The 26,297-nt window shown below is 51.6% G+C and overlaps 11 protein-coding genes across 11 annotated transcripts; 6 read left to right on the top strand and 5 right to left on the bottom strand.

Moving 5' to 3' along the window:
- On the top strand, positions 1-2,463 carry BJX68DRAFT_106916 (uncharacterized protein). The gene is made up of 8 exons (XM_071035844.1): positions 1-453; positions 518-546; positions 604-643; positions 692-992; positions 1,045-1,158; positions 1,207-1,532; positions 1,581-1,973; positions 2,031-2,463. The coding sequence occupies exons 1-8, from the start codon at positions 211-213 to the stop codon at positions 2,376-2,378; spliced, it is 1,794 nt and encodes a 597-aa protein (XP_070898033.1). The 5' UTR covers positions 1-210; the 3' UTR covers positions 2,379-2,463.
- A 626-nt stretch (positions 2,464-3,089) lies between these two features.
- arfA (putative ADP-ribosylation factor) lies at positions 3,090-4,796 on the top strand. The gene is made up of 6 exons (XM_071035845.1): positions 3,090-3,401; positions 3,693-3,871; positions 3,997-4,241; positions 4,311-4,376; positions 4,434-4,658; positions 4,741-4,796. The coding sequence occupies exons 2-5, from the start codon at positions 3,724-3,726 to the stop codon at positions 4,524-4,526; spliced, it is 552 nt and encodes a 183-aa protein (XP_070898032.1). The 5' UTR covers positions 3,090-3,401; positions 3,693-3,723; the 3' UTR covers positions 4,527-4,658; positions 4,741-4,796.
- Positions 4,797-5,228: 432 nt separating this feature from the next.
- On the bottom strand, positions 5,229-7,092 carry BJX68DRAFT_267908 (uncharacterized protein; the record flags this gene model as incomplete). Its single annotated transcript, XM_071045936.1, has 2 exons — positions 5,229-6,092; positions 6,898-7,092. 2 exons carry the CDS (start codon positions 7,090-7,092, stop codon positions 5,229-5,231), a joined length of 1,059 nt encoding a protein of 352 aa, XP_070898031.1.
- A 208-nt stretch (positions 7,093-7,300) lies between these two features.
- BJX68DRAFT_239208 (DUF3405 domain-containing protein) lies at positions 7,301-10,290 on the top strand. The gene is made up of 2 exons (XM_071040489.1): positions 7,301-7,465; positions 7,527-10,290. Exon 2 carries the CDS (start codon positions 7,633-7,635, stop codon positions 10,048-10,050), a length of 2,418 nt encoding a protein of 805 aa, XP_070898030.1. The 5' UTR covers positions 7,301-7,465; positions 7,527-7,632; the 3' UTR covers positions 10,051-10,290.
- A 388-nt stretch (positions 10,291-10,678) lies between these two features.
- BJX68DRAFT_267906 (putative flavin-binding monooxygenase) lies at positions 10,679-12,789 on the bottom strand (the record flags this gene model as incomplete). The annotated part of the gene is made up of 5 exons (XM_071045935.1): positions 10,679-10,804; positions 10,909-11,362; positions 11,435-11,970; positions 12,023-12,129; positions 12,180-12,789. The coding sequence occupies 5 exons, from the start codon at positions 12,787-12,789 to the stop codon at positions 10,679-10,681; spliced, it is 1,833 nt and encodes a 610-aa protein (XP_070898029.1).
- A 2,208-nt stretch (positions 12,790-14,997) lies between these two features.
- BJX68DRAFT_106850 (putative cytosolic Cu/Zn superoxide dismutase) lies at positions 14,998-15,923 on the top strand. The gene is made up of 2 exons (XM_071035842.1): positions 14,998-15,394; positions 15,462-15,923. Exons 1-2 carry the CDS (start codon positions 15,166-15,168, stop codon positions 15,797-15,799), a joined length of 567 nt encoding a protein of 188 aa, XP_070898028.1. The 5' UTR covers positions 14,998-15,165; the 3' UTR covers positions 15,800-15,923.
- Positions 15,924-15,951: 28 nt separating this feature from the next.
- On the bottom strand, positions 15,952-19,353 carry BJX68DRAFT_239205 (putative quinate pathway repressor protein QutR). The gene is made up of 2 exons (XM_071040488.1): positions 16,627-19,353; positions 15,952-16,570 (listed from the first exon to the last, which is right to left on the bottom strand). The coding sequence occupies exons 1-2, from the start codon at positions 19,090-19,092 to the stop codon at positions 16,310-16,312; spliced, it is 2,727 nt and encodes a 908-aa protein (XP_070898027.1). The 5' UTR covers positions 19,093-19,353; the 3' UTR covers positions 15,952-16,309.
- Positions 19,354-19,910: 557 nt separating this feature from the next.
- BJX68DRAFT_106857 (putative C6 transcription factor QutA) lies at positions 19,911-22,947 on the top strand. The gene is made up of 2 exons (XM_071035843.1): positions 19,911-22,645; positions 22,710-22,947. The coding sequence occupies exons 1-2, from the start codon at positions 20,121-20,123 to the stop codon at positions 22,903-22,905; spliced, it is 2,721 nt and encodes a 906-aa protein (XP_070898026.1). The 5' UTR covers positions 19,911-20,120; the 3' UTR covers positions 22,906-22,947.
- A 42-nt stretch (positions 22,948-22,989) lies between these two features.
- BJX68DRAFT_267902 (type II 3-dehydroquinate dehydratase) lies at positions 22,990-23,448 on the bottom strand (the record flags this gene model as incomplete). Its single annotated transcript, XM_071045934.1, has 1 exon — positions 22,990-23,448. The coding sequence occupies one exon, from the start codon at positions 23,446-23,448 to the stop codon at positions 22,990-22,992; it is 459 nt and encodes a 152-aa protein (XP_070898025.1).
- Positions 23,449-23,792: 344 nt separating this feature from the next.
- BJX68DRAFT_239201 (inositol monophosphatase family protein) lies at positions 23,793-25,137 on the top strand. Its single transcript, XM_071040487.1, has 4 exons — positions 23,793-24,067; positions 24,122-24,262; positions 24,315-24,753; positions 24,804-25,137. Exons 1-4 carry the CDS (start codon positions 23,899-23,901, stop codon positions 24,934-24,936), a joined length of 882 nt encoding a protein of 293 aa, XP_070898024.1. The 5' UTR covers positions 23,793-23,898; the 3' UTR covers positions 24,937-25,137.
- BJX68DRAFT_239199 (shikimate dehydrogenase family protein) lies at positions 25,085-26,224 on the bottom strand. Its single transcript, XM_071040486.1, has one exon. It carries the CDS (start codon positions 26,138-26,140, stop codon positions 25,139-25,141), a length of 1,002 nt encoding a protein of 333 aa, XP_070898023.1. The 5' UTR covers positions 26,141-26,224; the 3' UTR covers positions 25,085-25,138.
- Positions 26,225-26,297: the final 73 nt, after the last annotated feature.

Below are 26,297 nucleotides of genomic sequence, written 5' to 3'. Positions count from 1 at the left end.
AGGCTCTGTGTTTAAGCGCTCAAATGACCCCGGTCACCTTCCTCCGGCAGCTGATCTCGTGCACACGAGCTCGCTCCCGAACTCCATCGCCCTTTTAACCAAACTCAGCCCTCAAAGTGTTAAGCACTCTCCTTGTCGCATCTGATGGTAGGTTCGACAGAGCTTGACGAGCAAGAGTAGCCAAACAATCGGAGAGCGGAGACCGACAACATGGCCGAGGGATCGCCAGTACGAAGCTTGATGACACCAGAGGAGTATTATTCCAGCTTTCCAGGAAACTTGAGCATCTCGAAGAAGTTTCGAAATATTGATGAGGAATTGCATTTCCGAGATAACTTGGCGTCATTGCGCGATGCTCAGACTCGGAGCTTTGTGTTGGATTTCGGCAACGAAGATGCATGGTGTGCCGTAGATCTGGAGCAGGAAGATCTTACGGCCTTGCTGACCCACAGTGTATGTGATAGGCAAACCGTGTCTGTTTTTGATAACGAGTGAGGTTGAGCTGACTTACATACAGAAGCCCAGGTGTTTCGGTACGCGATGGATGTAAGCCATTCCCCTTCCTCTCTATCTCGCCTACTGGAGGTCGCTGAACGTTGTAAGCAATATCTGGGCCCCGGAACAACAGAAGGACTTGATCAAGGTCAGTTAATTTGCGCTTACAATTGTTACTCTTGTCTGACTTGTTCAGGCCATCACAAGCTACTACGGCGTGTCTGAGCGATTGCAAGGTTTGATGTGCAGCGATCCGGTAGCCCGCCGTCCTCAGCGACACATTGCTCCAAACCAAGCCCCGAGAAAGAGCTTCCAGCCAAAAAGTAGTGCTATGCCATCTCGTGTCCAGATTAACGAAGACCTTGAGGATGGCCATGCTATGAAACACTTGCCGAGCTCAGAAAGAGTCCATGCTGCTGCCTCACCTAGGGGGCTTACCTTTGGCAATGTTGTAGATCAGATATGGCATTTCTGCTCTACAGATTTTGGCCCTAGGTGTATGCAGTGTCTTCCAGGCCTTGGTTGAGCTTACACTAACAATCTGGCTAGATACTTGCATCGGATATAACTCTCTTTACGTGGTTCCTAATCTTGATATGCCGAATGGGAGGGGATTGCCGGATGGACGGCGGCTATGGTCATGGCTCATGCTGTTCGACGATGGTATGTAGGTTGGTCTTTGATTCAATGCTTGTGCTAAACTTTTCCTAGGGACTGTTGTTTCCATTCAAGAGAACCCATATCCTGAATCGGCAGCACAATCGGAAGCTGAGATGAAAGCCGTTACAGCCGTGTCCCGCAGAAATATACAATTGATCTTTGCAGGGGTCTCAAAGCAGCACTCCCCAGCTTCAGAAAATGACTCGCTCGTTACAATCAGAGTTCGACCTTTCCATGACACGGGCCCGGATCCCGCCGCTATCAAGCAAGAAGATGGACCAAGTCTTCTCTTTTTCTACATATTCGACGACTGGGTTTCCAGCTATGCGCTTGTCGCAAAGCGTGAGCACACGTACGGAGTCGCGCTTGATCATTTGGTATAATAATCCCTCTACTTCCTCGGAGGAGTACTGACTTCGATGTAGAGACATAACATGCTTACCAAACCGGTGGTCGATCTGATAGACGAACTACATTGGCTGGGCAGACAGCTCGCGGTGCTCAAACGCCTCTACCAAAGCTACGAGCTCATCATGACCCGCATCCTCCAGAGACAGCGTGTGCTTCGCGACGAAGCCCGCTCAGCTCACCCAAAGTATGCGGTAGGACATACATTCGCCGATACCGAGATCCATGAACGCCGGCAGATGACCATGCAGAGCGCTACTAGTGTCTCGAGTGCTCCGGAAACGACTGTTGGTGTGCGTCTAAGCACACCCGCTATAGCTCGGTTTGAAAGACTTCTGGACCGCATCAAGCTTTACTGCCTGTCTGAGATCGACAGCTGCTTGACAGAAAAAGAATCGCTTACATTCCTCGTACGTTGCCACGGCTCCAATTCATTCGTGATTCATTGCTGACAAAAAATTATATAGAACTTCAATTTGATCGCTCTGAAAGACTCTCAGGCTGTTGAGAAACTGACAAGGATAACAATCCTCTTGGCCAAGGTCACCATCTTGTTTCTACCCGTTAGTTTGATGACGGGCTACTTTTCAACTGAGCTCGAGGGGGTCAAAGGAGTATACACCCAAGTCGAATACTGGGTGAGCTTTGCTGTGATCATGGTCTTGTCCATCATTTTGCTTTCCCTATTCGGGTATGTGAGCGACACTGTTGAGGGGAAGACCATATATAGGTCAATGTTCCGGACGTTCTTTCGCAAGTCAAAGATCAGGCTTTTCGAGAGGGGCCCAAATGTAGATTCGAACGTCGCGTTGTGATTGTACGGTGGAGAAGACCTCCTCAAAAGGGTTATATTATACCCTGGCATGCAGTTTTGACTTTTATACCCTAATGATAGCCACAAGAAGCCAGATGGCATTATCCCACAAGGTTCAAGGCAGCAATGGGCGCAGTGTGGTTGCGGTGTCCACCAGGTAGATAACAATGGATGTGCTCTAGAATGATACAACCCGCCATAGGCAAGCATATGAGTCAATGGCCTTCAAAAGAAGCCATTCTTCGACACCTCTATGGCTGTGTATTGGGTTCTGTCTTTTCGACACGTAGGACCGTTAAGGCTACCGGATCACATGATCGGAATCTTCTTCCTAAGTTAGAGAGGTCTCTGAAGGCATCAAGGGATTAAGATCCGTTCAAAAGAATCAAAGAAGTGAGCCTAGTCCAGGACGATAGTCATGCCAACAGAATTGTGAAGGGACCAGTGTGGATGGGCGTTGACGCAAGCTGTCCCAAATATCTGGTGTGAGGAGCACGAGACAGATATCTCAGCGGGAGCCACTTCTGGCGATCCACCGGGTTTGGGGACTGAAAGAGATATAACGGGAGCCTATCAAAGTGGACATAGCGTCTCGAATCTGGGCCCTCTCGAGCACTCTTGAGGGATCAATGGGCGAACCTCCTGGAACCAGTGGTGACTGGGCGCCGTGGACGGGAAACACCGTGTCCTCTTTCTGAGTAGGCAGAGACGTTGAAAGAGAGGATAAATAATGGAGGAGGTATAGCAGCGGAGAGGAGTGTATCTTGGGACCCAGGACCTTATATACAAATTTATTCACCGTCCTTTCATTTGTCCAAGTGGTTTCTGGACTGTCGTGACTCCCAATTCGTTGTCGAGCATCGCCGATTAGTGACGGAAGCTACGCCGGCGGCTGAATTTCTCGACCTGGCATTCTGGCACCCAAAAATTCCACACCTCGACAAAACAGTGTCCAGTCTCGCTGCTTGACCTGTCCGACCGTTTCATCCTCCTCACGTCTGCTCCCTCAACTCCTATCTTGTTGGTAAGTGCCTCCCTGTCGTTTGCCTTACTGCTCGACTCTCCTCTCCGTGCTTTCGCCACTTCTTCGAGCGGATGGGCAGTTCACCCCTGATTCCCACACGGTGGTCTCCCGGCGTGACCACCTAACGCCCCTCAGTCCGCCTTTTCATCCCCCATCCTCCCCAGCTGCGCCGACCCTGGCTTCCTGTTCTCACCTTCCATCATCCGACATCAACCGCATTCGCCTCGGATATCCTGCTTTCGGTTTCCCTCTCGGGTTTATCGCTTGATCTAACCTCGCATCACTCTCTAGACCTTGAGGACTCGCTTTCGCCACCGCCAACATGGGTATCGCCATCTCGAGATTGTTTGACCGACTATGGGGTAAGAAGGAGATGCGAATTCTGATGGTCGGTCTCGATGCTGCCGGAAAGACCACTATCCTGTACAAGCTGAAGCTTGGTGAAATCGTCACCACCATTCCCACAATTGGTCAGTCGCTTTCTTCCCTCCCTGGCCTGCCATCAAGCTGCTCCGCTGCCTTCGGGCGCCGGGTTTCAATTGCGTCTGTGCGCGCCTAGATAACGTGAGATGCTAACGGCCTTGGCTGTCTACAGGTTTCAACGTCGAGACTGTCGAGTACAAGAACATCCAATTTACCGTGTGGGATGTCGGTGGTCAGGACAAGATCCGGCCCCTCTGGAGGCACTACTTCCAGAACACCCAGGGTATCATTTTCGTCGTCGACAGCAACGATCGCGACCGTATCGTCGAAGCCCGGGAAGAACTGCAGCGCATGTTGAACGAGGATGAACTCCGTGATGCCCTTCTCCTTGTCTTCGCCAACAAGCAAGATCTACCCGTATGCATACACCCTCCGATGACGCACCACCCACTTGGATACGGATACTGATAGCAACTTCTCTTTTAGAACGCCATGAGCCCTGCCGAGATTACCCAGCAGCTCGGTCTTCAAAGCCTCACCCGCCGTCCCTGGGTAAGTCTATCGACCCCTCTCCTGTTGATATCTAGCGACTAATTAACGTGTTCATAGTACATCCAATCTACTTGCGCCACCACCGGTGATGGTTTGTACGAAGGTCTCGAATGGCTCGCCGAGACACTGCGGAAGACTGGCCGCGACTAGATGCGGCAGCCTATATGTGATGAGTGGATAGATACCTGAACTTTTGACTGGGAGTTGGGGATATGATGGATGGGGAACTGGGGGCCGACAGACGCCTCGTATAGGGAAGGGATGTGCTACTCGGTGGTGCTTGTATGTTTCCTAACGGCTCTTTATTTTCTCTATGCTATTAGCTTTCCTTTTTCTCTCTCTAATCCCGGCGTCAACCCGAAAGATTATCCTTTGCGCTTGAAAACAATCGCCCCTTCTTCGTTTACAAATCGTCTACCAACTACCATTTCTCCCTTCAACCCTTCTCGTTTCTTCTTTTGATGTCTCAATCCATACATATGCCTATGCTTATGCAAAACTTGACCTCGGCATCGCAACGTCTGAGTGAAGGAAGGAATCCGGTCGTGCGCACCTGGTATCTTCGGCAATTCTTGGGTTTGTGATGCGGGTGCTCAAAATGTAGATTCTCAAAGTAGCATTAAATTAGACACATTGAGTCCATCTTCGTCCATTAGTAACTGAAAGCTAAGCAGATAGTAATCAAATTGACCTAAAAATTTATATGCTCGCTCAAAAACAACCATCGTAACGACAGACTACTATCCCATATACCTTCCTCATTACAGTGTTCATGAATCGTCTCTGTCGTAAGCATGCTTCCTGAACTTATGACTCCAACGCAACCCTACCTTTTGCTCAATTATCAACTCCTCATCGCAGCTCCTTCCCACCGACCCACCATGCCGCAGCCCGTATAATCTCAACAACACACTTTAACTCGTCCGCGTCCCGCGGCGCATAGATCATAACGAATCCCGCTGGCACGAACCTAGTCACCCACCACCAATCATCCCTTGCTAGCGGGTGTCTCTGCCCCCAACCGCGCTCAATAACAAGCTTCACGTCAGCCGGGTGCAGAGTGAGGTGTAGGCTTCCGTCACTGGGATGGGAATGACAGACTTCGCCGTTGCAGGTTATGCGGTGTTTGTGGGATTGTAGCTGGGGACGGCGGTTATGCTGCTGCTGCTCCCCAGCTCTGGTGGTGCCGGGATTCGGGCAAGCAGTGGAAGTCGGGAAGCGGTAGAAAATACCTGTGCTGTGTTTCTCAAAGCACGAGGTTGCGGTGAAGAGTGTGTTTGGGTGGGAGTTGGTGAGGCGCCGGATTTCTGCTGAAAGGGCGTCGTACATGGGTGGACCGGACTTTTGGGTTATCTGGCGCTGCGGTGCGATTCCCACGACTGTAGGACGGGGCCCCGAGCGAAGCGGCAGGATGGCCCGGGACAAGAAGCCATGTTTTGGGTTGAGTGTTGGCGGGACTAGCGGGGGTTCTAGAGGGTTGCGGAGAGATACGAGGCGGAGGATGCAGATTCGAAGGTATCCTGCAGGAGTCGAGGGTGTGCCGCCAGGCCCAAGGGCAAGAAAGGCATGGTAGTCTTTGCGGATGGTATGAGTGAGGTAAACGGCGAGAGGAAGGAGGAAGAGGAGGACAAGCTGGACGCGGAAAACGGACAAAAGGGCGAAGGGGAAGTCCCCATGGTCCGGATAAGATAGGACGAACTTGAGATTGCTGCTTGCCTGGAAGATTGTCAGTTTGAAAATAGACTATTGCGAGAGATTGTTACCATATAGAAGAGGCTGGGCCTGGTAATTATGGTGGTTTGACTCGATGCTTCCAGTATCAGTGCTTCAACGCTCTTTATAGAGTCGCATAGTAAAGTACTAGCTGAAGGTATCTGAACGTCAGGCAGCCCAACTTGATCAGGCGGATTGTTGCGACCGAACCAGTTACATCACACCGTATGTTGGCGGCGCAGTCCAATTAGAAACATGTCGATTAGTATCCAGAGGTGTCGTCGTGGAGTGAGCATCTTCTGAATCATGGTACGCGGATACCATCGGGAGGCGTCAGTATGATGTATGTGGGTGCTGTTCGCATTCCTTTGCCCCCCGCAAACAACATCATGAATACCTTCATATGATCAGTAAAGGCAAAGCAGAGCGCATGGTTTTTCAGTAAACGGTGTGCAGAGATAACAAAATCTAAAAGGGGATCGCAGTCTGACGTAGGAGAAAGTGTGGGGGACGAGCCCAGGATGCGGAGTACAGAGCCTCCACATCACGATTGGTGAGAAAAAAGACTTTTGTCCGCAGGCACCAGACCAGGGGTCCTAGACGCGCGATATGATGCCGAAACAGGGCCTAATTTACAAGCTCTGCCCTGTGCTTAGCCACTAGTTTTAAGGGACCAAGACTGGTGACAACGCAGGAAGACGTGGTTGAGCAAGTCACAGGAATCGCAAGGCAGCTCCGCAATGAGCCCCGACAAGGTGAGATTGCTGCATCATCGCTTTTGTCATTGATCTCGTGAGCGATAACCTACTTTGCCATGTGTGGCAGACAGCCATAGGTTCTTGCCGACGAGAAGAAGAGTGTATGTGGCATGGAGGAAAGCTGCACCGCTGAAACACACGCCTAGACTCCCTGGGATCAAGCCTTGAAGACAAAAGGGAAGGTATTGTTGAGGCGGTGGAGAGGATGAAAAGAGAAAGACAATCCCGGATTCGAACCAGAGCATTTTGCGCCAGGTCAAATTTGCCTATTTTTTATTTTTCCAACCTCCGCTGAGTGACGAGTCAAGACAGCGAATGTTCGATCCGATCTGGTCGCGACGGCTGGCCCGCTCTGGTGCGCAAGCGCGGGGGCATCGCTCTGGCAACGACGGCCCGCAAACAGTTCGTGTATACTCTGTCCTTGCGTTGCCATCTTTTGTTTCCACCGTTCTTCTGCCTCTCGTCAGCTCCATTTTGACCGTTGTGGTGCTTTTATCTCTCTGATATTTCGTCAAGAAACATTGTTAGTGGTAGTCGTTTGGGTTGACTATCTACACTAAGCTACTCATCTTTGATTTGTTGCTCTTTCAACACCCGGAGAAGCTATTATTACGTACTGTGAGCTCACCTCGGATTCCCGACCCTGAATTTGGATTAATTTAAGACATTGTCTTCTTAGACCCGCAGCGTCCCGAAACGCACGAGAAGTTGATGCCTTCTATCTGATATCTCACCTGTCCGGTGCTGTCCCTGGCCTCTAGGCGCATCACATTGTGTAAAACACAATGGCGTTCAAAACGAGAGGGCGATCGCCCGGTCGACCGGGGGTCCGCAAAGACACAATCGACATCGAAAAACAATACTCACGCCGGGATTATCATTATCGAAGCATGAGCCACAGCTCATTAGATTCCGACAGCGGTGACGATTCGATAGCATCTTCTTCATCCGCAGCCTCCTACTATCCCATGATAAATACGGCAGCTACAACGCGGCGCACACGAGCGACCATCGGTTTCTATCGAATCCCCCACCGAATTATGAGATGGCTTTGCTTCGCGTTGTTCTCGGCCCTATTGCTTTTTATCCTGACCCTTTTTCGATTTACTCTCACATCGCAAGTGTCACCAGCGCCGCTCGAAGTACCCAAAGCCCCATCAAGGCCGCCTCAATGGGAGAGCTTCCCTTTTCTTAAGCGATACCATGGAGGCATTCGAACACTGGTTTCACGCGCAGACAATGTGCCAGAGTATCCCAACGACGACCCCGAAGGCATGATCTCAGACAAAGATGTCAGCTCAAACACAACAAGCCTTGAAGCGCGTGACGAGGCTTTACCTTTCACAAGTTCGACTTTCAATCCCTATCCGGATTATACATCGCCGGAGTACATTGAAAAGTATGGTATGAAACGCGAGTGCTTCTTGGACGAAGACGAGACTTTGCGAATCCCGATGGTGCACTCCTACCCTGGAGTTCCCCGTGGCTTTCCGGACGCTGTGATGGGATCCAACGAGATGCTGGGCATTCAAGACGACATCTGCTTTGATCGGTTTGGACGCCTGGGCCCATATGGCCTTGGCTATAGTGTGAGGAAAGGTGGCATAGGTGCAGGCTTGGAAGGCCATCGGGAAGGTTCCGAGCGAATCTGGGATGAGTTTCCTCCCGTGGACTTTGGCCGAGTGAGCTGGGCAGCTGCGCAAAACCGATGCATGACCATAAATAGTCACCGTTTCCAGGACATACCTCAGCAGCAACCCGACAGGTTCGAAACATTGATGGCTCGTGCCACCGAGTCAGATGAGTCAGCCGAAACCTCAAAAGAAAGAGCAGCATTCGTTGAAGACAACCAAAAGCGTCTGCCTCGAACGGCGATGGTGATTAGGACGTGGCATGACTTTCAGTATACCTCAGAGGACGTTTTGTACTTACGTGCTCTGATCTCCGAGCTTTCCCTCCTCTCTGGCGGAGAGTACACTGTTCATTTCCTGGTCCATGTCAGAGACACGAATTTGCAAATCTGGGCGGACGATGAGACCTATGACCGCGTGCTTAGGGATGCTCTTCCAGAAGAGTTCCAGGGAATGGGCACCCTGTGGTCCGAGCAGCAAATGTCCCTTGTTTACTCAGGCTTAGAAGAGACCTGGGCTCGTGGTTTGTCTGTTCATGGAGTCTACCGCAGCACCTTTATGCCTATGCAGTACTTTGCTTACCGGCATCCTGAATACGACTATTACTGGAACTGGGAGATGGACGCACGATACACTGGTCATTGGTACCACTTGTTCGACAAGGTTGTCACCTGGGCGCGTCAGCAGCCCCGAAGAGGGCTGTGGGAAAGGAACTCTAGGTTCTATGTTCCTTCTATCCACGGGTCCTGGGAAGATTTCAGACAGATGGTCCGTGTGCAGACGGAGATTGGCACCAATAGCCCGAACAACATGTGGAGTGCGGGGTCAAACCATGATTTTGCGCATGGCGAAAAACCTGCCCAGCGCCAGGGCGATAAGTTCGTCTGGGGTCCTGTGCGACCCGACGAGCAGGATGTTTTAGAAGTGGAGGGAGAGGGCATCCCTCAGACAACAATGGAGAAGGATCGATACGAATGGGGAGTCGATGAGGAGGCAGATCTGATTGTGTTCAATCCTCTTTACGATCCAGATGGGACCACATGGCATTTAAAGGAAGATGTTACAGGATACAGTCATGAAAAGGGCTTACCACCACGACGAGCTGCAATCATTACTGCTTCTCGACTTTCGCGCAAGCTGCTACACACCATGCACAAGGAGACAACATTCAAGCGTCATACGATGTTCTCGGAAATGTGGCCTGCTACCACCGCCCTGCATCATGGATTCAAGGCTGTCTACGTGCCCCATTCCGTCTACATTGATCGACAATGGCCTACCGAGTACCTCGAATCTGTCTTCAACGCCGGGCGAAATGGTGCCTCCGGAGGCGCGCGCACATCCATCTTTGGTGACCGTGAACACAACTTCCGTGGCACGACCTGGTTCTACTCCGCTGGCTTCTCGCCGAATCTATGGAGGCGGTGGCTCGGCTACAAGGTCGACAATGACGGTGGTGAACAAGAAGAACTTGCCGGTGAAGGACGAATGTGCTTACCTCCGATGCTTCTTCATCCTGTGAAGGAGGTGGAAATGATTATTGATGACGGCGTGGAAGAAACTGACGACTAAGTTAGAGGCATAGAGCTTCTATCTTTATGACTACTCTTGATGACTTATGCTCCGTATATTCTGCGCCCACCTTGATGGTGGCTTGTTGATTGGACATACAGAGCTTTTCTTGGATACTATGATGATATTGGTTCTGATAGCGAGGACCTTGTTTGCATTTCGGGGCCTTTTTTTGTTATTACTTAGGATGAGATATGTATGTTAATAGATACCTGATACACTACCTATGAAAGATGTTTGCACAACTTATCCCCTTTCACTACTTAACCTCCTCCCAACAAATATAACCGGGGGTCTGGGCCTCTTGAGCTATGCACCACCATCCAACATAGCCGCCTCGATCACCGGAGAGAAGCAGTACCATTTAGTCCCTCTAGAATTATAACCCTGTACAACCATGCTCATTATTCCTGCTCTTCTATAATGATGAGGGTTCAATGTGATTCGGGGACTGACGGTCCATCCGTTGAATGCACTGGAAATGAGGTTGTAACTATACCTACTGTCAACTATGGTACAGAGCCCTAATCTTTACTAAGACACCACGCAATTCAGCGTACCTTTCTGGTATGCCTTGAAGATACATGCCGCATGCATTAATATAACTCTATATGATCTAATAATTCGCTTACTGAGACACCAACCCCACCTCAATAGCCTTGATCTGCAACGCCAGGAACTTGGAATAAATGCGGCACAGGGCAAGGTTACCACCCATATACCAGAATCCCGGATGGCCACTCGGCCGCCACATCTATAAGAAGCCTGTTAGTTTCAACCAAACCTTTTGAACAAGCTCGGGGAAGCCCCAGAAGAGAAGAAGACAAGAGAGGGCAGGGCTGAAAGGAAAGTACTCACGGCATTAAGCTCTCCCTCCTCATCCAAATCCCACACGTCTCTCAACCGATCCGCCACCTTATCCCCCAACGTCTTCCGCACAGTCGTGCGCATATTATCATACCCCGTCGCGAGGACAACAATGTCACTCTCCAACTCGGTCCCGTCCTTGAGGACAAGTCCGCGCTCAGTGAATTTCGAAATCCCCTCGGGGCTGCGCTTTACTTTGACCTTGCCGTCTGCGATCAATTGGCTGCAGCCGACGTCAATGTAGTATCCGCCACCGCGGGTCATGTAGGCGCGCGAGATCCCTGCGCCGTCTATACCGTGGTCAATTTCAAAGCCTGCGCGTTGTAGGCCTTCCATTATATCCTTTTCGGCCTCGTAGACGCGTTTTGTGAAGTAAACGTCTAGCGCGAAGCGGACAGGATAAGGGAGAGATTCGGCGATTATGTCGGCTTCTTCGGTTGTGGGTCTGTGTTTTCATGGAGTCAGTCAATGTGTATAGCTTGAGGTGAGACGAGGGTGACAGGAGAAATGGGCATACCCGTTCTCCGCGTGGAGACCTTCGTGCATCATGAAGACCCCCTTGTCGGCGGTGATAACGTATGTACCGCGCCGCTGGAGCATCGTCACATCCGCGCCATTCTCATAGAAGTTCTGAGCGATATCGTGCCCGCTGTTTCCTGTACCAACAACAACGACTTTTTTCCCCTTAACATCATGTTGGGAGGCATCGGCATGCTGAATAGCATGGTAAATCTTCCCCTTAAACTTGTCCTGCTCGGTGAAGGTGGGGACCAAGGGTTCACCAGAGTGGCCGGTGCACCAGATGAGGTGACGAGGACGCAAGATGCGCTCCGTACCATCGCCGCGGGTCACCGTCACAGTCCATTGTTTCTTAGTGTCGTCGTATGTAGCTGCTGTGACACTGGTTTTGAGCCAGACGTTTAGTTCCATGATGCTTGCGTAGGCTTCGAACCAGTCGCCTAATTTGTCTTTGGGAGTAAACTCGGGCCAATTCTTTGGGAAGGGCAGGTAGGCCATGTGTGTGAATTCGACAGGATCGTGGGTTACGAGGGTCTTGTACAAGTCAGCTGCTGATATAGAAGCCCGGATTGAGAGGTACGCATACCCTGTAACGGTTTCTCCAGTTATCACCGATCCTCTCATGACGGTCAACGATCAGAGAGGGTACGCCGAGCGACTGAAGACGAGCTCCCAGGTTCAAACCAGCCTGGCCTAAAGAAATAATTAGCGCGATGGCCTGTCTCTGAGAAAATAATACTCACCGGCACCCACTATGAGCGTCGCGGGCTCCTCTTCATTGAAGAGAACCTGCCGCTTTCGCCGCTCAATCCAAGTTCCCTGAGCCAAACCTCCTGGCATCGTCTCAGTTGTACCGTAGGCCCTTCGCACTCCTACCGGCTCCTCCATGTTCTTCAATTCCTGCAAAGAGGTATAGATCGCATAGGCCTTCCACACACCCTTGCTATCCTGGGTGAGACGAATGACACCAGAGCCGCGTCCGGTGGCGGTCTCGAAGAAGAACATTGACGAAATCCACGTCAGGCCTGGGGCGGGTGATTCCAGTTTTGCCTGGCACTTGCCCTCATGTTGAAGCCGAAAGGCAGACAATTGGGCGCGGGGTTGGTGTTGGGTCAGGAACTGTTGGATACCGCTGAGATTCTGGATCGTGCGAAGATCCCAGGTCAGACTTAGATTATCGCGCCACCATGACTCCTCATGAACGAGACTGGACAGGTTAGAAAATTCACTGGTTCTCAGTAGAACCTCGAGATCTGTGATCCATTGTTGCGCAATCGCTCGCGGCTCTGGTGCCCGGTGAAGGGTAGGTGTTGAGGGGAGTTGGATTATGTAGTGGTTCTGAGCTAGAGACATATTGGATGATCCCCTCTTGGTGTGTTGGATTAAAACTAGGTGTAGGACACGCTCGAAGCAGAATTGGGTGTTGGGAAACCGGTCGGCGCCCGGTATAAGTATGTATTCGGGGAAGTCCTACGCAGAAGCAGCTCCATCGGGGAGAAGCTAGTCGGAGAGTGTCCGAATGACCAGGTGATGGGTCTGGGATGGATCATGAGCGCCATCGCAGGCGCTTCATTTGGCCACGACGGCGCTGCGAGCTGGGGAAGAAGCAAAAGAAAGAGTGGGCTTGATGGGGGTTCGCATGCGGGGGACCATGAGGGGAAGCCCAACCCGGTAATTCTGCCGCTTGTCGCATGAATTCCCTATTTAGGGTAACTGTGGCTCCAGCTTCTCTTTTCGTCGTCGTCAATCGATTCGTCTTCTGTCTCCCCCCTCTCTACTTCACACATCAGTGGCGAAGCATGCAGACTTGGGTGCTTTCGGTCGAAGGCACTGCATTTGCACATGTTGAACCAAGTCGGCGCTCTCGGATGAACGGAGGTTCAGCCAGTCTGGACTTCGAAGAACCGCATTACCAATGTTTGGCCTAGAACGAAGCAGGTATGATCACGAGACGATGCGAGAGCTACTTCAAGATGTGATGCGACTCGCAGGCCATCGTCTCCCAGCCATCTCCTACTCCTACTAAAACAACCGACGCAGACCAGCTTCAAGATACCGCACGCCTGAATTGGGACGAAATCCAAGCATCTGCGTATCGAGATTCTGATCTCACGTAACAACGGATTACAACCTGTTTTGGCTTCCCCTATGACCGGTTCTAATATATATGCAGGTCGGAAGAAAACCCCAGAAGGCACCACGGTAGCTGACACGGATGTCGGTCATGTTGAAAATCTTCAAGTCTTCATAAAGCAAAATAAAACGCTGCCTATCACAAGGTCATACAAAGAATTTGGTTTCCCATGGGTGCTTACACCATGCCTCTGCTTTCAACAACCAGAGTCGTTGATTTATACCAAGTGGTTATGCGCGCTTGAACCGAAGACCCTGTGATGGGAATTATTGATCAATGTCACCGCGCACTCTCGTCTGGTGAGGCTGGTCTCGCATACAACTTCTCTGCGTCAGCCTTGAGGACTGGAGAGACGTGCGAGGCACAGTCACCGAGGGAACAAACCAACATTGCATATGTCGAGGGACGTGTTATAAGTAAGTCAAAGGACCATCTCTCGTCTTGAACAGGGAACGAGGATACCCTGAAACCGAGCGATGCTGCCACGATTTGCACCTAGCCTTGATGATAAATCATCTCGCATTTACCCACCAGCAAAGTGAAGGCCTCCAACGCAGATACAAACGTGCACCTATTTAACTATGCGAGTCGCCATTCCTGACCCTTGCTTGGCCAGCGTCGGCTTCGTTCCATCTCGCTGCCTATCTTATTGCTACACCGGAGTCTTGTCGAGTTATTATCCTACTGGATCAAAAATCGGGTTCACTGACAGCATTTCAACTAACGCTCACTATGTAGCTGAGCGGGAACAAAAAGTCATCCGAGCCGCGAGGGGTTAAGCTCGAGATCCTTCTCAGCGATCTCACGGCTAATGCCCTTAGAATGTTAGGCACTGAGATTTCAATAGATGCACATAGTGGACACCGCTGTTTCCAACTCGCGATTTTAGGATTCTGACGGACTGCGCCTGGGCGCTTTCGCAAGGCTCAAACGCACGAAAAGCTTCGACAATCCACCAGTGACAAGAATATGTATTGGAGTACCGCCAAGTAAAGATCCAAACGACGACCGGGTTTCAACTTTGTTCTGCAATGGGGGCCAGGCTCGGCACTCCAGATTAGCTTGGCCTGCACTGAATTGGGTCACCATTTGCCAGCGCGGGGGGAGCTATTATTATGCCTAAGCGCAGGTCGACTGCAAATAGCCAGCATTCTCGGAATCCGAGTTGGCGACGAAAGTTCATGCGTTGTCAGGGCGCTGAGGACAGGCCTGCAATTTAGGTGCAGATTAGGCGCCCTGTCCTAAGGAACCAACCTCCATGGTTGCTTATTGTAATCCTGGCGGTTGGATGTTTCATCACGACCAATAAAGTGACTCGTCATGGATGCCTGCTCTCGTCTCAAAGCCCAAAGATCTTGGCTCTTCCAAAGATGGAAACGAAATTTGAGGATCGCTCTTTCCGGAGCCTTGTCCCCGGGTTGCACAAAACACCCTGAAAGAAACTCAGTGCATGGTCTATTTAACCTGGTCCTAACCCGGTTCCGCTCTTTGATGGTCCTCCATACCAGCCGCATCCTTCACAGCCCTATATCCTTTCACTCCTCCCATTCATCGAACCTGATCCCATACTATTCCCGGCTTATTGACAATTCTCAATGCATTCCAAATTCATCGCAGGCGCCTTCATGGGCTTGGCCCTTTCTGCTGCTGCGCAAAATGCTCCTATCGTGACCGACAACCAGCCCGTGTCCTTCCATCATGCCAGTCTCCTCGACAAAGACAACGCCACGATCTGGGGCGGTATTCAGATTCGCCCACAACCAAACTCGAATGCCCTCCAGGTCGAAGTATTGATTGGTGGAATCCCAGAGAACCAAGCACTGAGTACGCCTCTCCTCATAAGTAAACCTGTGAAGAAACGCATCGCTAACTAGAGCAATTGGGCAAACAGACTACCACATTCACCAATACCGTGTCCCAGAAGACGGTAATTGCTACGCAACCGGTGCTCACCTCGACCCCTACGGCCGTGGGCAAACACCAGCTTGTGACATCACACAGCCTCAAACTTGCGAGGTTGGTGACCTGAGCGGGAAGCATGGACCTGCTTGGGCGCCACCCGGCGAGGATTTCCGGGCCACATATTTAGACTTCTTCCTCTCGAACACTCCTGGCCAACCAGCTTATTTTGGCGATCTGTCCTGGGTGGTTCACGGTCCCAACAGCGTCAGACTGTCGTGCGGTAACTTTGACTCCTTTGGAAGAGATTGGCAAGAATGGGATGCATGATGATGCATACTTTTCTTTGGGGTTACATCGTTAATGTCAAGATCGGAGTTAAATTTCAGGACTAGGGATTGTTTCATTAAAATGCCTGGATCATATGAGACGAATAGAAAAATGCGAGGGTATAATATAATCAAGTCGTTCGAATCATGATTTGCTGTGTAAACTCCTGAGGATGAGTCTGCCAGAATAGCGGCCGGATGTAGTTGTGATACAAGTGATCCCCTCTTGGCTCCTCGGAAGTCCCGCTATGCGGGGAGTTGTTTCATACATCCCAGTTATTGAAGTCGTGAAACATCCGATGAGCCTTCGAGAATCAGCGGCGTTTACTTTGGACCTCGGTACTGAAAGACTGCAGAAACGGGTTCTGATGCTGCATGAACGGTCTTTGCAGAGCGGTTGTTGACCTTGAATATTCCCAGTGGCCGGAAATGCTTCGGCTTTTGGACAGGTACTTTGCTCACTAGGCCCAGGTGATGAGAGATTCGTTTCGGATACTTGCAGTATCAAACCTCACATCGGTTGTCCATCGAGATTCTCAAGTCGAGTCTGCATAGCGTTCTGATCGTAATCCTCTTCCTGCTCTTCCTCCTTGTATTCCTGCAAGACGATTGTCCGCATGAGGCGCCGGGGAGCGCGACATCCGGTGAAGAGCTCGAATTGCGCGAATCCTTGCTCGGGCAAAACGTCTAGACCATCGAGGGCAACCCAGCCACGATGAGATAGGGACCGGATCTGGCGCATAAGAGGAGTGTTGAGAGGTTTGTAGGCGAGCTTAGGGAACTGTTAGCAATCCTTCTTCCAGTGAGATAATAATAACAAGAACTTACGTCCACAACCACTCCACCTGTAGGACTCTCAATCCATTGCGATGGGAGTTGAAAGTTTGGCGCTGGTTGGTCTCCTATCCGGTGTGCCGGTATTCCCGAGCAGACTATAGTAGGCTGTTTGTAGTCGGCCGGCCAACTGTCCTGCAGCGACTCCAGAACATGTATCTGATAGTTGGTAGATGGTCCGCTCTTGCCGAGGGCCTTGAAATTCAGGCGCATATAGTGTTCGGCTAGCTTTTTGGAGTTGGCAAGCGTACGGTTCCAGATGAAGATGTTCTGCACTCCCAGATGTATCATAGAGTATATACCAGCACGCGCCATACCGCCGGCTCCAATGATCAGCCCCGTTGTTGAGGGGCGAATGGCATTTGCGGGAGACAGACCACGTCGGATACAGTTGCAAATGCCGATCCAGTCCGTGTTATCTCCGTGCAAGCCCTTTATCGGCCCTGACCGACTCTTCTCCATATCCAAGGCATTATCTGTGCTATTTTCCATGTCTCGAATAGGGATCAACGTATTGACAGCTCCGATCGCACGGGCATGTGGCGACATCGAATGGAGAAGTGGAATGACTTCTGTCTTGTATGGCAAACTGACACTCGAGCCGCCAAAGTTCGGATTCTCCACGAGGTCATTGAGGCCGCGCAAAGTGGCTGATTGATGAATGCGATATGTATGTGGCATTCCACGCATCTTAAAGGCCGCGTTGTGCATTGCTGGTGACAGACTGTAGGTAGTGTTGGCACCAAAAACAAAGAATTGCATTGGGTCCAGGACAAATGAGGCGTAGAGAGCGTCTTGGGCTTCATTTATAGTGAGAGACGGCAACCTTTTCGCCGCAGCTTCAGAAATGAGTGGCCGAGGGATAACAGGGGTCAAAATCGGGTTGAAACAGCAAGATTGCCGGCCTAGAGGACCGGTATTATAAGCGATGATAGGTAATTGTGGTCCGGAGAGAGTTTTTATATGATGGCGAAAGCGCCCGACGGCAAAGTTGTCATCAATCGAGGCTGCTGGCTGTGTTAAGCGAACCATATCACATCCCAGTCTCTTCGCCCTTTCATAGATTGATAAGTACTCAGGGTCCTCCCAACCTTTAGGAAATGGCTGACTGGCTGAATAATGGCCGATGACTTTACTAGAGCCCTTTGTAGCGATAATCTGAGACAAGATGTTATCTTCAAATGACAAGTCGGCGGTCACGAACTCTGGCCCCAAGCGTAAACCGTGCTGTACTAGTTCTAGGTACAAAGCTTCTGAGCGCCGCACGAACTCATTATGTTGGTTGACTGAAGCTACAGTACCTTCGACATGATATATCAAAGGTACAATGATATTGCGGCGTACTGTTGCCGCAACTTGACTGATCCCGTCCGCCAAATTCGACTCGGTGCCCAGCTGACTCGAGGGTGTTGCGGAAATGTCAATCCTAAGCTCAAAGGCATCCGCGGTAGATTCCAACTCTTCGATATCAAGGTCACGTTCGAGGAGAGAGGATATCGGGACAGTCGCGGCATATGTGTATTTGCGGGACTCGATGGGCTGCATATGAAGAGGGAAGGGTGAGAGTTGGTTCCTCAATTCGGGGATATTGCCTGCCGCGAACGCCACGAAGCGTAAGAAATCGCGCTGTAGCCGCTTGAGCATTAGGAATGGGGTCGAAGTTTGAGCTCGCTGGTCCACCTCGGCATCCCACTGAGTGTAGTGCTGACTGTCCTTGCTTAACGGCTGTTCTCCAATGCCCTTTTCCGAGACGTTGAAGAATTCGAAGTTCGAACAGGCTCGATATATCGGACCAGACAGCTCAAGGAATCGGCGAACCTTCTCTGTATCCGTTGTCCTCAAATACGATTTGATGCTTCCCAGGTCTCGAACTATATGGATGACGGGGTGGGTTTTGGCGTATTCCCGGAGCAGGATCTGTCCGTTGCGCTCAACGTCGCCCGAGCCACAGACAATAACGCAATCCTCTTGATTTTCCATAAGCATAGATTCCATGACCGCGGCTTCCTGTCGACGGTATTCCGAAGGACTGTACTCTCGTTTATAAGCGGAGCGGGAGCGCCCCGTCACCTGTTGAAAGTATCGATCTGCCTCAATCAACCGTCTCCCGTAGGTGGCCGTGAGCATGACAGCAAGACTCGACTTTCCTGTACCGCGTATGCCTATCAGCACAATTGATGCATTCTGGCGGAATTTCCTCGGGGGGTGAAGCGAGTCTTCGAAGCGGGTGGGCGACGCGCGACTGGAGTTTAAGTCCCGAAACGGCGATGCAAACCTGGATCCATCTCCAGATGTGTCCAGAGGCTCTTCGAAGCGTCCATATTCGCCTCCTGCGTACTGATTCCCCCCTGTCGCGTAGCCTGGTCCATTGAAACCTCGTGTAAGACGGCGGTGGGTCTGAGCTGGAAGGCCGTCAATATCGTCAAGCCGGCGTTTGGGAGGCCGCACGAGGATTGACATAACGGGGAAACAACAAAGGTTATGGTGATTCAAAAATCAGTGTGGGGAGCATATTCAGCCCGACAAGACCCGAGGAGCATGTGCGGGAATGAGAGAGGGGGGCGGGGGGTGCTTGTCCAGATAGTAAGATTTGCAGAGGGAAGATTAGTGTGGAAAGGCAGAGCCTGAGGGGAAGGGCATCGGAACCAGCAAAGCAAGGCGCCCCGTACTCCGGAGTAAGCAATCACCAGCCAGTCAAAGGGCCGGGGAAGCTGACGATGGTGGAGAGAAAAAGATGAAATGAGCTTTCTTGGGGGCTTGCACTCGCGGGGAAAGTCACACTATGGCAGCCTTAGCGCCTGAGGGGCTTCTTCATTTATCCGCCCGCTCACTGGCAACTGCCGCGAACCAGTGCCGACAACTTCGCCAACCTCTCACTCATGTTCTGTGGCTCTCTCGGACCAACAGCGATGGAATTATGCGACAGCCTATTGGTAGAAAATGCTGAATCTCCCTTTTCCCCGGGGAATGCGGGGAATGTCCGACGTCCACCACACACCAGCATTTGGCACCAGTTCCACGTTACCTCTTCTCCAGCTCGACCGGTGGGCAAAAGCGCTCTAGGTTAGGCCTTGGCTGATGAAAACTTTGCTAATGGTCACATTTGCGAATACCCGTCTCTCAGAATCACAATCCCTGATATTGCTTACCCGCTGAGAAGGAGCGAGGTACTCATCGTGATTTCTCCCCAGCTTCTCCGCTTCCGGCCGACCACACAATATCCCATCACCTGCGATTTTTCGCATCGGCTATCTTGACTGCTGCGGCTCTGCCAAATCAGAGGATAATTTCAATCTCGCTCTTTTGCAATCCTCGGACCAATCGCACAATAACCTTCCGCTGTATCGGCGGGAACCAAACGCTGCGACGTCCGACATTCAACGCTTCCGGGGCGTGTTAACCAACCGCCGGCAAAGCATTCATCTCGCTTGCGCCGGGTCGAAAATGAGCTTGTATCCAGAGCAGGCTCGTGCACCGCTGTATCGATTATGAGCAGCGATACCCGCCAAAACACCGGTGGCAGCATCAGGTCCAAAAGGCGAGTAAACGATGCTGTCGACGACGATGGCAGGCAGGCCCCTGCGACCGATGACCCCACTTCGAATCCCAAGAGGCAGCGGGTTTCTCGTGCTTGCGACAGCTGCAGGTCCAAGAAGGACAAATGCGACGGGGCTCAACCGATATGCTCGACCTGCGCTTCCCTCTCACGACCATGTACCTACCGAGCCAATCCGAAGAAGCGCGGCCTGCCGACCGGATACATTCGCACTCTTGAACTGCTATGGGGACTTGTGTTTACAAAGATACAGGGTAGTGAGGAGGTTGTTCGAACCCTCTTGAGGGCAGCCAACATCCCCAGTCACTTGGCCACCATGGGAAAGGAGGCAGAAGGATCCGATACCCTGCTATCGTCATGGAAAAACAGTATTGTTTTGAAGGAGATTGAGCGACTCTTGACATTCCTTGAGCAGCCGGAAGAGGAACAAGAAAGGGCCAGGGCGCTTGGAGAGATCGAATCTCCGGATGGGAATAGCGTGCTATCGTCCGAAACGCTAGAGTGGCATCTGCCTGACCCGCTTGGGGACGCAAGAGAACCTCCACTAACCATCGGACCGTCACCGGTGAGAGCACCCATCACCCCTTCAGCGGTACGACAAACATCGACCAGGAATTCTGGGACCCAAACCCTGCCTCTAGTCGAGGATCAAATTGAAAGTTCATCTCGAGCTGGGATATCCGAATCCGTTGTTCAAAACTGTTACCAACAACTTCCACCTAATCCGTGGCCGTTACTTGATATATACTTCTCATATACCCAATGCTGGTTTCCGATACTTGAAAAACACGACATTCTTCGAACCGCTTTCCGCCATGCGGACGACGACCAGTCCGTCTCAGCCATGCCACTAGGCTCGGGAGACCACGCTGCCTTGTGGGCTGTTTTGGCACTTGCTTCTATACAGCAGAGTTCGATTGCAGCTACACGCCAGCTGGCGGATTTTGCGGAGGATCGACCCGACCCTAGTCAGCTGTATGCGAAGGCGAGAAGCCTAGTTCCTGGGGAGAATGGAGCCCATGAAATTGGCCATGTTCAAGCACTCTTGGTCTTGTCGTTGATTAAGCTGGGCCAGCAAGACTGGCCTGCAGCATGGGTTCTTGTAGGACACGCCGTTAGGATTGCTCAAAGTCTGGGGCTGAATAATCTCCCTAATCCATCTACGAACCCTGCCGAAGGAGGAAAGATTGCAGGACGCTCTAAACATGTGTTTCTGGGGTGTTTTGTCCTGGAGACACTAGTTGCGGCGCAAGTTGGTCAAGTGCCTTCTCTACGTAAGAGTGATCTTACGAAGATCGGCCCGATCAATGAGGATGGTCTAGAAGAATGGCATCCTTGGGAGGATCAGACTGGTCTTCGTCCGGTTGAGTCATCCCGAGGTTCGTTTCATCGAGGGCCCCTTCATGCATTGAGTACATTTAATAGGCTGCTATCATTGATGTGCATTCTGAACGATTTGTGCATTTGGGGGCAATCGTCAACGAATTCACTCTCTCATCTTGAAGCACTTGAGCGGCAACTCCAACTCTGGGTGTCAGCACTTCCCAAAACATATCGCATCGACTTGCAAACGGTCTCAGCCAAGCCTGCGTCACCGCATATATTTGGACTTGAGATGATGTACGAAGCTGTCGCGACATCTATAAGCTTGCAGTTTTCCCTGCAGAGAAATGAGAGAAGTGGGCTACGGCGTGCTGTAGAGGGGTCTAAGCGACTCGTCTCATTGATCCAAGCATACATGGAGACCTATAGTTTGTCGGCGACCTGTCCAACATTTGGAATGATTTTAATGTTGGGTCTTCCGCCAGCTAGTGCGAGAACGAGTGCACCTTGGGTCTTCGAGACTGATTCTGGTATCAAGCAGAAATTACAATCATTTTCAGCCCATCTGGCAACGGTATGGGTTCATGATAGCAGTCTTCCGCATGCAAGATCCGAATTGACTGCTTCGCCTACCTTGGCAGCGACTTTACGTCAGGGCAATGCTTATAGGAGCCCACTAGCGCAGAACGTGTCTGGCAGCAATTTACGAGTGGCCAATTTGATTGGTGATTCTCGCCCAGGGAATCTTTCAAGCCCAGAGTCGTTCCTCTCACCAACTTGGATACGGACATCCTCTAACGATGAGAATGCCGCTCTATCTCTACCGACACCAGCGTCTTCTCTGAATATTGGACCTGGTCTTGAAGTACCAAATTCTCGCTCTCAGCGAGTCGTGCATCACCAGCATCGATCTTCCGTCTCTTCGAGGCAAAACGGGGGCCCCATGTTATCTGATCTAGCGGCACCCTTCTCGGCAACAGCAACGGCTCAGTATCAACAAACCTACAACGACCCAAACCTGCAGTTCAACTCAATGGTCGACCTAGAGGGACACGGGTCAATACGTCGGCCAAGAATTGCTCCTGATCTCGATGCGTTGTTCGACGAATTGGCCTCGCTTGATGGCACTGACAGGTGAGCTTCATCTCTTTATTTTGCTTGTGAGTGTGGTAGAATACTAATGGTCTCCGAATAACAGGATGGACAACCAACCGGAGTTTATGCAAAATCTGGGCTTTGTTCCCGAGGCAGGCATGCCTGAGCTATACCCCTATACCGGCCAATCAGACCCATTCCTCCTAGCCCCGACACAGCCGTCCTTGACGTCTCCCGAGACAACAGATCTTAGGCGACAGTCGCACATAACGAGTGATCCAGCCCTAAACTCTAGATGAGTTTGTTGACGCCGAGTGTGAACTTGATCTTACACGATTTTACGCATTCAACTCGTGGCCAGAGGAATGGTTTGCATACACTATTTACAGAGCTGCCTTTTCCAGAGGCTTGAAGTTCAAAGCAACATGCTCGACCGCGACCTTATACCCATACACGCCCAATCCCACGATGATCCCAGCAGCTTTGTCGCTGAAGTAACTGTGATGCCTCCAGGGCTCCCGCGCATGGACATTACTCACATGGAGCTCAATGAAAGGAATCGCTACGCCCAGAAGGGCGTCTCGGATGGCGACAGAGGTGTGTGTGTATGCGCCAGGGTTGATGATGATAGCGTCGATGTTACCGCGAGCGGCTTGGATGCGATCCACTATGGCCCCTTCATGGTTCGATTGATATGTTTCGAGAGTAGCACCGAAGGAGGCGGCATGGGCTTTGGATGATTCTTCGACGTCCTTGAGTGTGGTCGAGCCGTAGATGTGTGGTTCACGGGTGCCCAGGAGGTTGAGGTTAGGGCCGTTGATGAGAAGGATTGATTTGGCCATTTTAATGATCGTATGTGTGTATGGATGTAAGATATTTGCGAGTGTCAAAGGGAGACTTTCTGTTAATAAATACCGGGTGTACATGATGTAAAATTGCGGGGATGCCCATCCATCGGCAAAAGAAAAGCCGTGGCAGAAGGCTCTGCCGGCAACCGCAGAGTATGCCACTGAAGCTGCCTTTCTCACAGCACGGACTTGAGGTCTGAATGGAAGTATGGGGTAAGAGGAACTGTCCAGGGATCGTCGGTTCTAATTATACACCTTAGTCTCGAGCTAGCCAACTGTGAGTCTATGCAATTCTGTTATCACTGTACGCAGCTTATACATGCTGACTCGGTTACCAGCGGCCACTGCATCTCCACCTTCCGCAATCTCTTAGTTCCCCTCCGATCTTCTTTCTCCTCTTCCTCACAAAACACCCGAAAGTCACCATACCGCAAGGCCTTCACTATGGACTGCCCTATTCCACAGGATCAGCTGGACGAAATCTACACCTTTGCGATCGACCTCGCCCGCAAAGCAGGCCAACTCCTACTAGAACGCATCGACGAGCGCAATGCTGACCAAGGGTACACTGAGAAAGAGAATGCGGTCGACCTAGTGACTCAGACGGATGAAGGTACGCCAGCTCTTTTTTGTTCGTGGAACTATCATACTAAGTGTTACGTTATAGATGTCGAATCTTTGATCAAAACCGCAATTCAAACCAAATACCCCGCACATAAATTTCTTGGTGAAGAAACCTACGCGAAGGGTCAGTCAAGGGAATACCTTATCGACGAGCAGCCGACATGGTGTGTCGATCCTTTAGACGGTTAGTTCTCCCTTATCAACACGTATAGTGGCAATGTTACTAACGAGTCTAGGAACCGTCAACTTCACCCACGCCTTTCCCATGTTCTGCGTCTCGATAGGCTTTATCGTAAATCACTATCCCGTCATCGGAGTTATATACGCGCCCCTCCTCGATCAACTATTCTCGTCTTGCCTCAACCGCGGCGCATGGCTCAACGAGAAGCGCCAGCTGCCGCTCATCCGGAAGCCCTCTATCCCACCGATGCCGGCAAACGCACCATCAAAGTGCATACTTGGATGCGAATGGGGTAAAGACCGACGCGATATCCCCGATGGGAATCTACATCGCAAGATTGAGAGTTTTGTCAACCTGGCTTCTGAGCGGGAGGGGCGAGGTGGGAAAGGTGGTATGGTGCACGGGGTTAGGAGTTTAGGGAGTGCGACAATGGATCTCGCATACACGGCCATGGGGTCGGTGGATATTTGGTGGGAGGGGGGTTGTTGGGAATGGTGAGTCTTTTCTATATCTCCATTTTTGAAAATAGTAGCTCACTACCTAGGGATGTGGCGGCTGGTATTGCGATCCTGCTTGAAGCCGGAGGGCTGGTGACTACAGCGAATCCGCCCGATGATATAAGTGCGCCCATTGCGCCCGTGAAACTGGGAAGTCGACTGTATTTGGCTATTCGGTAAGAGACTCATCCTTGCATCATTGACATCTAAGCTAACAGAATAGACCTGCCGGCCCCTCCGAGACAGAAACAGGACGAGAGACACAGGAAAGAACAGTACGCGAAGTCTGGCGCCGGGTGCGCCAGCTAGATTATAATAGACCAGGGGCGTAGAGAATAGTATAATTATATACAATGCAAATCTATTCTATCTATATATGAAGTTACAAGTTCGGCTTGGACCGCTCAGCAACAGCCTGTGCAACAAAATCCTTGACCTGCTCAACCAAACCAGGCACGGCCACAACGTCCGTCCCCGTCCAGAGCTTTGCTTGCTCCAGACCCTGCCAGATGAGCGCCTCTGACCCAAGCACAACCTGCCAGCGCGCATCCGACGCAATCTGGGCGATCTCCGTCCATGGCGACGGGTGGTAGCACATCTCTAGGATCACACCCTGGTCCTTCTCATGCGACTGGCGCTGCAACAGCACCTTGAGTGTTTCCCGCGCACGAATTTCCTCCTCAGTCTTGGGTGGGTAATTCGGGATTCCCGAGACAACGGCAACAGGCGCCTCAACGGTCGCTGCAGTAGCTGGGTCGGAGACAGGTACAAGCGGGGCAATCGCAGAGGCGTTGGGATTCCGCTGCTTGTCCTCGGCGAGGATGGCCTCTACCTCTGCGGCATCCCGGTTGACGATATAGATCTTACTAGCGCCGAGCCAGCGGCGCAGCACATAAATCGCCGTCCGGGCCGTACCGCCACCTCCGACAATCAGCGCCGGCTTACCCCGGAAGTGGTCTGGCCCTGTCGGCGAACCCTGCAGGAGCGCTTCACGGATCCCGATGCAGTCTGTGTTTGTGCCGACGTAGGAAATCTGAGAGTTTGAGTCGCCGCCCTTGCGCAGGAAGATCGTGTTGCATGCGCCGGCCTGTCGGGCGTCTTCGGTCAGGTCGTCGAGGTGCGGCATGATCGCGACCTTCCAGGGCATAGTGACGGAAGAGCCGACGAATTTAGGGTTTGCGCGGATGGAGGAGAGGAATGTGCTGATGTCGGGGGACTGAGTGTAGGAGACGCCATTTGCGCTGGAAAGGGGGATCTGTGTCCAGTTGAGGCCGAGGGCGTTGTAGACTGTTTGGTGGAGGGGAGGCGAGAGGGAGTTGCGCAGAGGGTGGCCGTAGAGGTAGGCGACGCCGTCGCGGTCGGAAGGGATAGTGATTTGCTCCATTTTTGGCTTGTGGTTCGGTTATTGAAGGCGAAAGAGAGAGAGAGAAGAATGAGAATAACTTATAACAGATAACAGGACAGTGTTTAGCCGGTGTGGGGAAGCAGTGGATGAACCATTTGCCCATTCTCCCCGACCAGGGCAGGGCTCCACGCTGCCC

The sequence above is a fragment of the Aspergillus pseudodeflectus genome (genome assembly GCF_044049435.1).
Source record: "Aspergillus pseudodeflectus strain CBS 756.74 chromosome Unknown BJX68scaffold_27, whole genome shotgun sequence".
Lineage (NCBI taxonomy): Eukaryota > Fungi > Ascomycota > Eurotiomycetes > Eurotiales > Aspergillaceae > Aspergillus > Aspergillus pseudodeflectus.
This window is presented reverse-complemented; position numbering and strand designations above follow the sequence as displayed.

Bases quoted from the DNA above. Each gene is read 5' to 3' on its own strand.
- BJX68DRAFT_106916 (XM_071035844.1), top strand. From the start codon at position 211: ATGGCCGAGGGATCGCCAGTACGAAGCTTGATGACACCAGAGGAGTAT. The intron at 454-517 runs GTATGTGATAGG...ACTTACATACAG, and splicing joins CGGCCTTGCTGACCCACAGT to AAGCCCAGGTGTTTCGGTAC. The intron at 644-691 runs GTCAGTTAATTT...TGACTTGTTCAG, and splicing joins AACAGAAGGACTTGATCAAG to GCCATCACAAGCTACTACGG.
- arfA (XM_071035845.1), top strand. From the start codon at position 3,724: ATGGGTATCGCCATCTCGAGATTGTTTGACCGACTATGGGGTAAGAAG. The intron at 4,242-4,310 runs GTATGCATACAC...CTTCTCTTTTAG, and splicing joins CCAACAAGCAAGATCTACCC to AACGCCATGAGCCCTGCCGA. The intron at 4,377-4,433 runs GTAAGTCTATCG...ACGTGTTCATAG, and splicing joins GCCTCACCCGCCGTCCCTGG to TACATCCAATCTACTTGCGC.
- BJX68DRAFT_239208 (XM_071040489.1), top strand. From the start codon at position 7,633: ATGGCGTTCAAAACGAGAGGGCGATCGCCCGGTCGACCGGGGGTCCGC.
- BJX68DRAFT_106850 (XM_071035842.1), top strand. From the start codon at position 15,166: ATGCATTCCAAATTCATCGCAGGCGCCTTCATGGGCTTGGCCCTTTCT. The intron at 15,395-15,461 runs GTACGCCTCTCC...TTGGGCAAACAG, and splicing joins CCCAGAGAACCAAGCACTGA to ACTACCACATTCACCAATAC.
- BJX68DRAFT_239205 (XM_071040488.1), bottom strand. From the start codon at position 19,092: ATGTCAATCCTCGTGCGGCCTCCCAAACGCCGGCTTGACGATATTGAC. The intron at 16,571-16,626 runs GTAAGTTCTTGT...CAGTTCCCTAAG, and splicing joins CAGGTGGAGTGGTTGTGGAC to CTCGCCTACAAACCTCTCAA.
- BJX68DRAFT_106857 (XM_071035843.1), top strand. From the start codon at position 20,121: ATGAGCAGCGATACCCGCCAAAACACCGGTGGCAGCATCAGGTCCAAA. The intron at 22,646-22,709 runs GTGAGCTTCATC...TCCGAATAACAG, and splicing joins TCGCTTGATGGCACTGACAG to GATGGACAACCAACCGGAGT.
- BJX68DRAFT_239201 (XM_071040487.1), top strand. From the start codon at position 23,899: ATGGACTGCCCTATTCCACAGGATCAGCTGGACGAAATCTACACCTTT. The intron at 24,068-24,121 runs GTACGCCAGCTC...GTTACGTTATAG, and splicing joins AGTGACTCAGACGGATGAAG to ATGTCGAATCTTTGATCAAA. The intron at 24,754-24,803 runs GTGAGTCTTTTC...CTCACTACCTAG, and splicing joins GAGGGGGGTTGTTGGGAATG to GGATGTGGCGGCTGGTATTG.
- BJX68DRAFT_239199 (XM_071040486.1), bottom strand. From the start codon at position 26,140: ATGGAGCAAATCACTATCCCTTCCGACCGCGACGGCGTCGCCTACCTC.